Raw genomic sequence first — 13758 nt, forward strand, 5'->3', positions numbered from 1 at the left:
AGCTGTTTATCCTCACAAGGGTCACCGGTGTGGTGTGCTGCAGCCTATCCCAGATGACTTCAGGCAGTAGGCGGAATCGCAGGAATTCTTCTGAAATATGAGTTGTTTTGGCAGCTATTTTTGTAACCCGGAAGAATATGCCTGGTGGACTAAAACATCCACCTCTCCCGATGTGGCTGCTGCGCCCCTTTCATGACATCCTCCCAGAGCCAAATTCGGCGCGCATCGACCACAAAACAGTAAAGAGTAATACTTATGGATGGACATATTGTTTGAGACTTATATCCCTGATCCAGAGCGCGCCTCACTGAGGGAAGGAGATTGCTGGCCCAGATCACATGATACATGGCCCATTCCATCCTCCCCTCAACACAATGCAGTCATCCCCGTCCTCTTTGCAGAAAAGCATACCCAAAAACTGATGTTTCTACCTCCATGCTTCACAGTTAGGATGAAGTTCTTGGGGTTGTACTCATCCTTTCTCAGAATCAGAATCAGAATCATCTTTATTGACCAAGTATGTAGAACACACAAGGAATTTGTCTCCGGTATAACACGCTGCACGAGTATCATCGTAAACAACAAAATCATTGAACCATTTTAGAGTAACCAGTAGTTTTGTAGTACCATTTTGTGGTGCAAGAAGAGTGACTATGTCAGTGACTGTTTAAGGAGTTAATGGCTAGAGGGAAGAAGCTGTTTAAGTGTCTACTAGATTTGGTGCGCATGGATCTGTAGCGTCTGCCTGAGGGGAGTGGCTGAAAAAGGTGGTGGGCAGGGTGCGGGGGATCCAGGAGGATTTTCCGTGCCCTTGTCTTGATTCTTGCAGTGTGCAAGTCCTCAAGAGTGGGTAGGGCGGTGCCAACGATTTTTTCTGCCGTCCTAACTGTCCGTTGAAGTCGGATTTTGTCCTTTTTTGTGGCGGCCCCAAACCAAACCGTGATGGATGAACACAGGATTGATTCGATGACTGCCGTGTAGAACTGTCGTAGCACCTCCTGTGACAGGCCATGCTTCCTCAGCAGCCTCAGGAAGTACATCCGCTGCCGGGCCCTTTTCAGGATGGAGATGGATGGAGACTTCCCACTTCATGTCCTGGGAGACTGTGATTCCCAGGAACTTGAAGGTCTCGAAGGTTGACACAGGGCAGTTGGATAGTGTGAGGGGCAACTGAGGAAAAGAATGTTTCCTGAAGTCCACGATCATCTCTACAGTCTTGAGCGTGTTCAGCCCGAGGTTGTGTCAGCTGCACCAGAGCTCCAGCTGCTCCACTTGTTGGCGGTACGCAGACTCGTCGCCGTCTTTGATGAGACCGATGACCGTGGTGTCGTCTGCGGACTTTATGAGTTTGACAGCTGGATCTGTTGAGGTGCAATCGTTTGTGTAGAGAGAGAAGAGCAGTGGCGAGAGGACACATCCCTGTGGGGCTCCAGTGCTGGTGGTGCGTATTGATTATGTTGTTGCTCCCAGTCTCACCTATTGTGTCCGTCCCGTCAGGAAGCTGAGGATCCACTGGCAGATCGTAGGGGACACACCGAGGTGGAGTAGTTTGGGGGTGAGGAGTTCTGGGATGATGGTGTTGAACGCAGAGCTGAAATCTACAAACAGAATCCTTGCGTAGGTCCCTGTGCTGTCGAGGTGCTTGAGGATGTAGTGCAGACCTATGTTGACTGCGTCTTCCACAGACCTGTTTGCCCGGTAGGCAAACTGGAGAGGGTCCAGCAGGGGTCCAGTGACGTTCTTTAGGTGGTTCAGCACAAGGCGTTCAAAGACTTCATGACCACAAACGTCAGGGCGACAGGCCTATAGTCGTTCGGTTCCGATGTTGCTGATTTCTTGGGAACTGGGATGATGGTAGACTGTTTGAAGCAGGATGGGACCTCACACAGCTCCAGGGATCTGTTGAAGATTTGTGTGAAGACCGGAGCCAGCTGGTCAGCGCAGATTTTCAGGCAGGACGGGGACACTTTGTTGGGCCCCGGAGCTTTCTTGATCTTTTGCTGCTTGAAGAGCCGTCTCACGTCGTGTTCGTGGATCTGTAGTGGAGAAAAAGAGGGTGGGGGGGTAGGTAGAGTGGTTTCTGGTAGAGGTGGGTTGTTGTGGGAAATGGGGGTGTCCTTTTCAAATCGCCAGAAAAACATGTTTAGTTCATTAGCAAGACCCTTATTGTTCACTGTTTGGGGGGATGGCATTCTATAGTTAGTGATTGCTTTCAGGCCATTCCATACAGATGCAGAGTCGTTAGCAGAGAACTGGTTTTTCAGCCTCTCTGCATAGCTTCTCTTTGCGATGTTAATTTCCTTTGTCAATTGGTTTTGGGCATGTTTACAGTGCCCGATCTCCACTTCTAAATGCGGCCTCTTTCTCTTTCCTGAGTTGCCTGAGTTTGGGAGTAAACCATGGCTTGTTATTGTTGAAGGAGCGGAAGGACTTAGTTGGTACACACATGTCCTCACAGAAACTGATGTATGATGTTACAGTGTCTGTGTATTCATCCAGTGTGCCCGTTGAAGTTTCAAAGACGCCCCAATCAGTGCAGTCTAAGCATTCTTGTAGAGCTAGCTTTGCTTCATCTGTCCATTTTTTCACAGTCTTAACAACCGGTTTAACACATTTGAGTTTCTGTCTGTATGTAGGTATTAAGCGGATTAAATTGTGGTCAGAAAGACCCAATGCTGCACGGGCGACCGATCGGTATGCATTTTTGATTGTTGTATAGCAGTGGTCTAGAATGTTGCCTTCTCTGGTGAAACAGTCGATGTGCTGCTTATATCTGGGAAGTTCATGGTTAAGATGTGCTCTATTAAAATCGCCCAAAATGATCAGGGGTGACTCTGGGTATTTTAGTTCGAGTTTGTTTACCTGTTCGGCTAGCGTTTGTATCATCGTGTTAGCGTTAGCTTGTGGCGCAATGTAAACACCGACTAGTAAAAAGGAGGTGAACTCACGTGGCGAGTAGAATGGCTTGCAGTTTAAAGACAGCGACTCCAGGTCCGGGCTGCAGTGTGCGTCGAGCTTCGTGACATCAGTGCACCATTCTTCGTTCATATAGAAGCAAATCCCACCACCTTTCGATTTCCCTGATAGCTCCGTGTCGCGGTCGGCTCGGAGAAGGCGGAAGCTGGGTAGATGTAGCGCGGAATCTGGGTGGCGGTCACTGAGCCAGGTTTCAGTGAAGCAGAGCGCAGCAGAACGTGCAATGGTTTTGTTGGTCTTCGTGAGGAGAAGAAGTTCATCCATCTTGTTTGGCAGAGATCGTAGATTAGCAAGATGGATCGATGGGAGCGGGGTTCGAAATCCGCGCTGCCGGAGCTTTACGAGCACGCCGGCTCGCTTCCCCCTCCTCCGGCGGCATTTCCATGCTACGTACAGCGCAGCCGCTCCGCTCGCGATTAGCTCCAAAAACCCTTGTGGATTTTTGTGTGCTGGTGAAAAAAGACCGAGTGTAGACTCCCCAATGCGCAGCAACTTTTCCCTCGTGTAAGTAAGCCGCTCAGGGTCGCCAAAAACAAACGAAAATGACAAAAACAGGGATAATACTAGGGAGCGTGTGACCAAGGCCGCCATACCTGTCGGCGCCTGATGACGTATTCTCTTTTTCCAAACACAGTGGAATTTTGACCAAAGAGCTCCAATTTGGTCCCATCAGACCACATGACTGTCAATCCTCTGGATCATTCCGATGGTCATTGGCAAAATTTAGACGGGCCTTAACATGTGCTGGCTTGAGCAGGGCGGCCTTGCGTACACTACAGGATTTAAATTCAGGACAGCGGAGTGTGTTACGGATGGTTTTCTTTGACAGTGGTCCCAGCTCTATTCAGGTCCACCAGGGCCTGCAGTGAAGTTCTGGGCTCATCCCTCACCATCCTCAGGATCATTGATTCTCTATGAGGAGAGATCGTTCATGGCTCTCCAGACCGAGGGAGACTGATTGTCATCTTGAACTCGTTCCATTTTCTGTTAATTGCACCAACAGTTGTTGCCTTCACACCAAGCTGTTTGCCTATTGTCCAGCAGCCCATCCCAGCCTTTTGCAGCTCTACAATTGTATCCCTGATGTCCGTGCACAGCTCTCTCTGGTCTTGGCCATTGTGGAGAGGTTGGAGTTTGTTTGATTAGAGTGTGCACAGGTGTGTTTTATGCAGGTAACGAGTTTGAACAGGTGAAGTTAATACAGGTAATGAATGGAGAACAGGAGGGCTTCTTCAAGAACAAACAGGTCTTTGGGAGCCTAAATTCTTACCGGTTGATAGGCGATCAAATACTTGTGTTATGCAATAAAATGCAAATTAATCATTTCAAAATCATCGACTGTGATTTTTTTGGATTTTTGTTTTCGATTCTGTCCCTCATAGTTGAAGAGTGCCTTTGATATGAATACAGACCTCCACCTGCTTGTACGTGGGAACTCTTCAAAAATCAGCAGTGTATCAAATACAGTACTTGTTCTTCAGACTGTATGCTTGTCGGGCGTACCGCTGGCTGATTGAGAAAGTAGCCATGTGTTTAGTTGGGGGTAGCTCCTCAATATGTTATTTAGAAGATATAGTACCCAATTGTTTTCTTGGATTTGGCGGAGCTGGTTCTCGAAAGCAGGAATGAGCAGGAATGTTTAGAGATGGGTAAATGGAGAGGAAGACACACTAGGGGTGTTCACACGGCAAGATTTGTTCCGGTGCAACGCTGGGGCTGCCCCAGTAGAGCGTTCACACGTGCAAATTAGCTCCGGCGTAGCCCCGGAAAACAGCTTACACCGGACCAAATTTGATCCACCTCAGGGAGGTGGTTTAAAAATTTGCTCCAGAGCAAATGCTCGTTTGCAAAGCAGCACCAATGTAAATTTGCACGTGTGAACGCAACTGGGTTAAATTTGCTCCAGAGCAAATGCTTGTGAAGAGTTGATTACGTACTGCGAGAATGCGTTGCTTTCGTGCTGTCGGACTTCCGTCATGTGTTTGTTTAATAACGACACAAGACTTGGCTGGTAACATCTTTCCTTTTGTAGGAGACTGGACTGTCTCGGAGTTGTTTGTGTAGTTTGTTCCTTTGTTGTGTGTTCACAACCCCCCGTCCCCCATATAATTTATTTTGTGATTTCCTCTCTTGATTTTCTGTTTGGCGCATTACGTGTTTACTTTTCTGAGTGTCATTGAAGTCATCGTTGATTTACGTTTTCGGGGGTGGTAGCTCTCGAGCAGAAGGCACGGAGACCGAGAAGGAGAAAGATGTGTCTATCCAGTAGTCGCTTCAGTTGTGTATACGTTTTAAAAAGAACAAACACGACAGCTCATTTGTTTTGCTTTGCTGCAGAAACTGCCGTGTGAACGCAAGTGGAGCTGCACCAACGCTGTGCCGGTGCTGACACGCTCAGCGGCTTTGTACGTGTGAACGCTCCACACAATTTCCTGCGGTGTAAAATATATCGCAAGAAAATACATCGGTGCAGCGCCGGAGCAAATGTGTGCCGTGTGAACACCCCTACTATAGTTTTTTTTTTTTTTTTTGTGAGGAATTAGCATTTCAACATGACTAAAAAATAAAGCATGAATTGATTATGCATGGTATACACCCTTTAATAATAGTGTAACACATTTACAGTAATATGAGGCAAATATAACCTGTTGTTGCTCCCCTTCAGTTTGTCCACATTTGCAGTGGTGGAGTCATTCACCGTGCCCACAGGAAGTTTAGCCCTGCCCTGGAGAATAACCATAAGCAAATGAACTAATGTGTGTGAGTGTGACTTCACACACGTCTGTGTCTCACCTGGTTCTGCCTGCGGACATACGGCAACAGCTTTTTGATGGCATAGGCTGTTAGCAGAGCCACTGCCAGGTGCCGGGGTCGCAAACGCCGCCTCGCCTGAGCGAGCAGCTTCTGATAGGTCAGCTGCATGTTGGTGGATAGCCGCCTTCCACCAATGAGAAGACTACTGCAGCAGGCTATCGGAGGACTTTGCAGTCAGCAGAGAGGACCACAACGTCATTACACCTTCATGAGAGTCAAATGATAACAAGGTCATTTTTGTTTACAAGTTCAGTCAGTGCTGAGAAATGTCCATTCCTGCTTGATGTCATGAAGACCATAAAGCTCAAAATGCATCCCATCAAATTGCCCCTTATTTTGTTTACAGCAACCATGGGATATATTTGCATGGTGTATGGGTGTCACTGTGATAGTTTTTGAACACAGGATCAGGACTTCTAAGCCATGTTGGATTTGTCATATTTTGCGATGGTGCGTGATGGTAGAGGACCAAAGCAGGGAGGCAGAGTGAACAATATATATTGACAAAAACACAAACAAGGGCACACTGGAAAAACGAAGTCCTGTAAAACCCCAATTTCTTAAAATAACAACAACAACAACAACAAAAAACATGACAGTAGCACATAATCCTACGCCGAGTGGTCTGCTTAGCAGTCCTTTTAAAAGAAAAGAGCTAATAACATGATGACCAACAGTTGTCACGCTGGAGAAGCCCTCCAATGCCACCTGTTGGTCACAAATTGAACAGAAAAATGATGTACTTTTTTTTAAATCCAGTAGTCCACTTGTTAAGTACTGTTCAGTTTTGCTGAACAAGCAAGTACTGTACTTTTATTTAACCTTTTCAAAGCATTACTTCAGAAATATTTTTTTATACTTAAATGTAATATAATTTATTTAGAGATGTAAATACAACTTTTTATTTTATTGTATTTAAGTGCAGTGTTGATATTCAACCTCACTTTTTAGATTTAATGCCAACACTCTAAACAGCTGGCCTCTAGTTGACCTCTACATATCCATATCGCGTCAGATGGTCAAGGATAATTTTTCTACATAAATGTGACCACCAAAATAGGTTGACATATGGACGTAAAATCATGGCCTTAATATGGACATTGATATAAGGTTCCATATTTATGATGTAAGTACATTTACACATGCTTTTTTTCATGTTTTCATTGTGTAAAATAATTCTAAATACAAACAATTCCATGATTTCGTTTATATTGTTTTCATTTTTTTTTATTTATTTAAGGTCTAAAGCTTCAATCAGGATCTTTGACCAAAGTGGAAATCTAATCTACCTGAGAATGTAGCTCAACCCCCTACCATTTAAGTGCAATTGCTGAGCGGTATTGGGTCTTACTGCTGCTGACCTGCTCATGCTAAGTCCGACTTAATGCAGCTCTGTTATTGTATTATTTTCTTATGAAATAGATCCTACGTCTACTTTTCATTACAATAGTATATTGTGATTGGCCAAAAGCATTATCATTGTCTTCATGTACTATATGTTTTTACTACTTTTGTAGTATAGGCTTAATTACTATTGTTTCAAGTACTGTACATCCATTTCTGATAAATGCATGGATGGCTGGATGAATTAACTCATAAAATAGTATTTGGCCAAGCGTAATGTGTGTTCCAAGCCTCAGAAATTCATTCATTGCTCAGCCTGTGTGCAAAAGTTTCTGGAGTTTCAGGCATGTTTATTCCCTAGAAATCAGCCTTGTTTTCTTGGCAAAGAGGGCATTTCCATGGGAATGGCGTGTTGCGAAAACTCTCAAACTTCGTGTTTTAACATCATGAAGGTCTAAGTACTCTTCTGAGCAAATATGAGGTGGACCTGTTTAACCTGTTGGGAGAAAAAATTTCAAAGTACAAAACATATACAGTCATACCTCGGTTTTCGAGCGTCTGGGTTCTGGGCCAATTCGGTTTTCAAATAAAAATTTTGAGTTTTTTTATGCCTCGGATGACGAACAAATTTCGGTTTTCGAACTAACTGTAGTGACACTTGAATGTGTCACTTCACAACTCTCGGCTTCACTTCCTCGTGTCGCGTCCATTGTGAGCAGACGTTTTTGTATTGTTCAATACAAACGTTTTTGTATTGTTCAATAAAGATTTTTTTTTTTTAAGCGGACGTGTTTGGTGAAACTCTTCCTTGTGCCGCGTCCATTGTGAGCAGACGGGTTTGTATTGTCCAATAAAGATTAAAAAAAAAAAAAGCAGATGTGTTTGGTGAGACTCTTCTGTTAGGGGGAGTGAAACCCCCCTCTTTTCGGAATGCTTTGCCCCAGCAGTACGGGGGAAGTGCATGCGTTTGTTTTTACGGCCGGCAGTTTTCAATACAGCGGCAAATAATGAACACTCTGGTGTCCGGTCTCTCATTATTATGCAGTAATAAGTAATAAGTGCTCCAGCCCGCCCTGACAACACTTGGTAGCTCCTTCAGCCAGAGACTGTTACACCCGCGCTGCAAGAAGGAGAGATACCGACGCTCGTTCCTACCGACTGCTGTCAGGCTGATGAATAAAAAATAACAATCATAATAATAATAATTAAATGATGTGAAGGAAAATTGTAAATAGTACTGCGATTTATCCATTTTGTGTTCATATTGCATTTAATTGAAAGATGTTTGTTGTTTTTTTTCTCTTTCTTCTTTCTACATACATTCTTGCTGCTGGAGGCTGTAAATTTCCCCAGTGTGGGACGAATAAAGGATATCTTATCTTATCTTATCTTAATCATATAGAAACAGCTTCCTTGTGTAGTGTCCATTGTGAGCAGACGAGTTTGTATTGTTCAATTCAAGATTTTTTTTTTTTAGAGCAGATGTGTTTGGTGAGAACTACGTAATATCAGACTGTTATTTTTGCATCGTCTATCAGCCCCTAATCATGGTACCAAAGAAAGCAAGTGGAAGTGGTTATTGTAATGATGGTCAGCAGACAAGGTTCACGTTTTATGTGACTTTTAATAACAATGTGACAGAGCAGTAAAACATGCGGTGTGCTCACTCTAACAGTTACTTCCTGGAACTCCCCCTTATAGGCGGGACCTGTCGATTAACTGGAGTATGACATACACAGTGCAAACGTTCATAAAGCACTACTCATATAATAATAGCCTATTATGTGACAGAAAACCCGGTGAAGATAAGAGGAAAATAGTGCGCAAAACTATAGAATTTAAGAAAGATTTGATCGCGAATTATGAGTCAGGTATGCATGTGTCCGTGTTGGCTAAGGAGTTCGGGATGCCAAAATCCACAATCAGCAGCATCCTAAAAACGAAAGACAATCTACCCGATGAGAGCTGGGATGGGCGCACGCCGCACGACAGAAAGAGAGAGAGAGAGAGAGAGATCTTCCTTCAATTTTTATGTTACTATGTTAATGTTAAAATTGGTAAAAATAAACCATATTACAGTTCGTTTGTACAGTATTTTACATATTACATACACTCTTATATTACATGTGTACAGTTTATGGTGTGAAATTGTAAAAAAAAAAAAAGTGGTTTTCTTTACTTGGAACGGATTTTTTAAAAATTATATTGATTCCAATGGGAAACATGGTTTCGGTTTTCGAACAATTCGGTTTTCAAACAGTCTTCTGGAACGGATTATGTACGTACAGTATTTTACATATTACATACACTCTTATATTACATGTGTACAGTTTATGGTGTGAAATTGTAAAAAAAAAAAAAAGTGGTTTTCTTTACTTGGAACGGATTTTTAAAAAATTATATTGATTCCAATGGGAAACATGGTTTCGGTTTTCGAACAATTCGGTTTTCAAACAGTCTTCTGGAACGGATTATGTACGAAAACTGAGGTTTGACTGTATTTCCTTGAGCCAGGTGGGGGGCAGTGCCACGACCATGAAAATTAAGTTTCTAGATGTCCTCAGCATCAAATGTGTCAAATTAGAATAAGATAGGATTATCAGTGCGAAGTTACCGCAGCTTTTGTTGTCACGGTGAATCATCAGACGTTTCTAGTCATTACTAAGTGGAGCTACAAATATAACACAATACAGTGCACTCCGCTTAATAGAACACCATTGGGCCGAAGCGCCTCTGTTCTACTAAGCGGGGTTTCTATTAACCGGAGACACTTTATTAGGTACACCTTCAGACACGTCGACGACCAAGTTATGCACGCAGAAAAACCCCTGCTGACGAGTTAGAAGAGATATTTCGACTGTGGACGTCCATATCTTTAATCAAACAACAAAACAACAACTTTAATCAACTTCAGTCAAACATCTCAAATCACGAGAAAAATTTTGTTACTTTTGTCTGGAAACAGGAGTCCGTAATTTTGCGGTTGACTTCCCTCTCAATGCGCTGGATAAGAGGGAAGTCCTGGAACCGCGGGCGTACCTTCTGAGAATCCGGCAATGCATCGTATCGTCTGAGTATGTCCTTCTTATCCGCAGGTGATAGCCCTCGTCTCTTGAATGAAGTTGAAGCCATTGTGACGTGCGTGTGTCTATGTGTGGAGTGACGTGTGCTACCTGTTACTGTATACGGCTAGAACTACCGCGTTTTCTCGCGATAGTGGTACAGTATCGCGATAGCTACACTTCGTCTCTCTCTCGTCTCTTGAATGAAGTTGAAGCCATTGTGACGTGCGTGTGTCTATGTGTGGAGTGACGCGTGCTACCTGTTACTGTATACGGCTAGAACTACCGCGTTTTCTCGCGATAGTGGTACAGTATCGCGATAGCTACACTTCGAAAACCACTAGTTTACAATGTTCATTGCTTACGGCCTGTTCTATTAAGCGGAGATCTGTTCTACTAAGTGGAGTATCTTTATAGGAAATTGCATTAGGCAAATCGGTTCCAGAGCCTTTTGCTCTATTAAGCGGATTACTCTATTAACCGGTGTTCTATTAAGCGGAGTGCACTGTATTATCAAATACCACAATTACCACAATTGCTTATGCCAGCTGTCTTCGGGCAGTAGGCGGGGGACACCCTGAACCGGTTGCCAGCCAATCGCAGATCACACAGAGACGAACAACATCATAGTATCATAATCATAATAATTTCTACAAAAAAAATAGGGACCTCACAGTTGTCGCTGATCAGGCCTGAATAATGATAATAATTTATACTAAAACAATAGGGACCTTGCAGAACTTGCTGTTCAGGCCCTAATAAAGATTTGTTAGCATTATGATTAAGTAATGCGCTGATGATGCCATGAATGTCATACTTACTGTAAAACAATTTCTTGTAGATACGCTGTGTCTTTTTGAGTACAGTATGTCAGATTTTGATTACTGCTAAGAATTTTTTAAAATCAACATTGGACACAAGCGCATACATTTAAGTCTTAAAAAGCAAACTGATCCATAATAATAAAGCATTCTGAATACTGTACATTTTTAATCTATGTGTACTATAGCCGCAATTTACAGAGCAATAGGTGCTTTGTACGCCGTACCAACAATGACGGGGAAAGACCTGTGCACAGGTCCAACAGTCTATTACATTTATGCTGACTAGCTCGTTAGCCAAATGCTGAGTACTCACAGAGGTGACCAGCGCACAAGGTATTGTATTTTTTAAAGAACAATGGTGGGAAACAGAACATAACATTACTTTGCAGCTCCAAACATAGAGGTATTTCATCTGACACACCCCTGTGGAACAGTGTTACCGCAATAATCAATATAGCTCCAGCTCTGTACTTACTTGAACCATGGTCACTGATCTATATTCTAGGGCACCAGACTCTTTAAAGCGCTCAAGGACATCTGTACAATTGCACACCGATATCCTTTCTACAAATACTGCTACTGGTCACTTTAAAATGGTGCAATGATTATCTGTACCAACTGCACAACTGTTATAGTATTGTATTCTACCACTGATCACTTTAGCTCTGCTTTATACTTTGCACATTGTCTCACAGCTGTCATTGGTTGGTACGATCGCACAATGGTACCCTTACATTACGGAATGTCTTTCCATACTTATTTGTCATGTCCTTGTTTATCGTCGTTGCTTGTTATTGATGATAGTAGTGTAGCCTGTACTACCGCAGACAAATTCCTTGTGTGTTCTACATACTTGGCCAATAAATATGATTCTGATTCTGACACGTTCCTCCGTGCGTGTTCACGTTGACGGGCATCCAAATGAACCAATGAGCCAATAAGGTAGGACTTCAGTAGTAGTTCACCATTAGCCTTCTCATTTGAGTGCTCGAAATGGCCCTGCATTGCACCCAGCACTCACTTCTAAGTTAAAGACTACAGATCAACTACGTGACGAAGTAGAAAATCTGTTTTTGTGAGGTGTTTTGTTGAAAAAAAATCACGTGTCCGTACAGCAATACCAAAAGCACTAGTGACTCATAGTGACAACTTCTTTAATTACAAGTTGTCATTTCTACAGGTCGAAATATTTATCCCCCACAAATACACGTTTTGCTAAAGCGACACAATTATTTTCCACACCTACAAGTTGCATTTGGTACAACTAGAACAATTGTTTTAAATATAACACATAAAATATTTTTGATAAAATATCAATATTATGTAAAATGTTGTCTACATCTACAAGTACAAATGTATTACTTTTCCATTCTACAAGTTACTTTTTAGTTTTTTAAAATCCATAATTACATAGTAGCAACATTGTTTCGACGGCAGCTTGTTCAGTGGACCCGTCTCATGTTTGCTGAACACATGGGCCCACTACACTACAGTGTGTTTGTCAGTCATTATGTTGGTACATTGATAGCAAACTACAGTTCTTTAGGTAGTACGTGTAATGAGTTTGAGAGCTGTCTTCAAACACTAAACTCTGGAATAAAACGACGCTTCGACTTTCAACATGGCGATGCCTGACGACACGGTGAAACTACTTTGAGGTCAACATTCAGACTTGTGTAACAGACGTGTTATTATGGAAGAATGACGACGACAATCATCAGCTGACGATGTGATCGGGAAAGTGCTTTTGCGTCAAAGTTCACTTACGGTAAAAGCTCCTATCTTCCTGGTTCCTTGTTTGTCTCCTTGCATCCTAACACAACGAGGAAATCCTGTTTTAATGGCCTTTAAATAAAAACAACTCAATTGTTGTTGTTGGTGAATCACCATTAGCTTGAGCTGAGAGCGCAGGGGCCGGTTCCCAACACGCATCGAGTTCCTGCAGCTGCGTTTCGATTAAGTACGAACTTGTAGAAATGTTGTTTTCCTACGGTACAGTTCCGTCAGCGCACCGATGTGCTGGTTCCGCGGCAAAGAGCTCGAGTTGTTTCGGCAAAAGTCGGGCGGAGATCCTAATGTTAACAGAAGAGTAACTCTGGAGTAATCTGGGCATGTAAGAGCTCCCGGTTTCCGGTTCTGTCCCCTGCATCTGATCATTTGCACACACGCACAAAGCACATCTATAAGTGTGAATTACAAGGAAAATATTTGCAACACTCCCTGAAGCCGATCGACCATTACACACGACGTCAATGGCAGAGAAGGGTCCAGCTGCAACTGCGGTCAAGCCAGCCTCCACTCGCAAAATCGAAGTCAAGTGAGCCGCCACTGCAATTGTCAATACTGTGCATTACGGTAATCTGTCGCCCGCGAGCGGCGTTGGCCACCTTCAAAATAAAAGAGAAACCACTCATGCATAAACGTAATTTGTTTGGGTTAAAAGAAATTAATAAAGGTATAAAATAAGTAATTTCTTGGCTGTTGGGTAAAGATTCACCGAGGAAGAACAAGAAGTCTCAGAACAGCACCAATAAGCGTTTTCAAGTGGAGATAGAAAATAAAGTTAATGGTAATTTTACATCAATTTCACCTGATATTTAAAAAATTATAATAAATTAAAGAAACGAATCTGGGTGATCGTGCAACCACACCAGGTTGTCGACACACTAGGGCACGCCAGGTACATAACCACAGTACTGGCATTCAGATCGAACGTTCCATTACCAATTAAAATGTCT

At 43.0% G+C, this 13758-nt stretch overlaps 1 protein-coding gene across 5 annotated transcripts in view; it reads right to left on the reverse strand.

The window, feature by feature from the left end:
* Positions 1-13758, reverse strand: part of abcd1 (ATP-binding cassette, sub-family D (ALD), member 1) — a 56587-nt gene extending 42829 nt beyond the window's left edge. For 2 of the 5 annotated variants that reach the window (XM_052058743.1, XM_052058746.1), the window contains exons 1-4: positions 12908-13757; positions 12788-12833; positions 5770-5994; positions 5622-5701 (exon numbers count right to left, since the gene is read on the reverse strand). In XM_052058743.1, the coding sequence (XP_051914703.1) occupies positions 5622-5701; positions 5770-5898 (209 nt within the window). In that variant the 5' untranslated portion in view covers positions 5899-5994; positions 12788-12833; positions 12908-13757. Of the gene's footprint in view, positions 1-5621; positions 5702-5769; positions 5995-12787; positions 12834-12907 lie in introns of all 5 variants that reach the window. The other 3 variants (XM_052058744.1, XM_052058745.1, XM_052058747.1) reach the window with 3 other exon arrangements.

Source organism: Hippocampus zosterae, chromosome 2 (assembly GCF_025434085.1).
Source record: "Hippocampus zosterae strain Florida chromosome 2, ASM2543408v3, whole genome shotgun sequence".
NCBI lineage: Eukaryota > Metazoa > Chordata > Actinopteri > Syngnathiformes > Syngnathidae > Hippocampus > Hippocampus zosterae.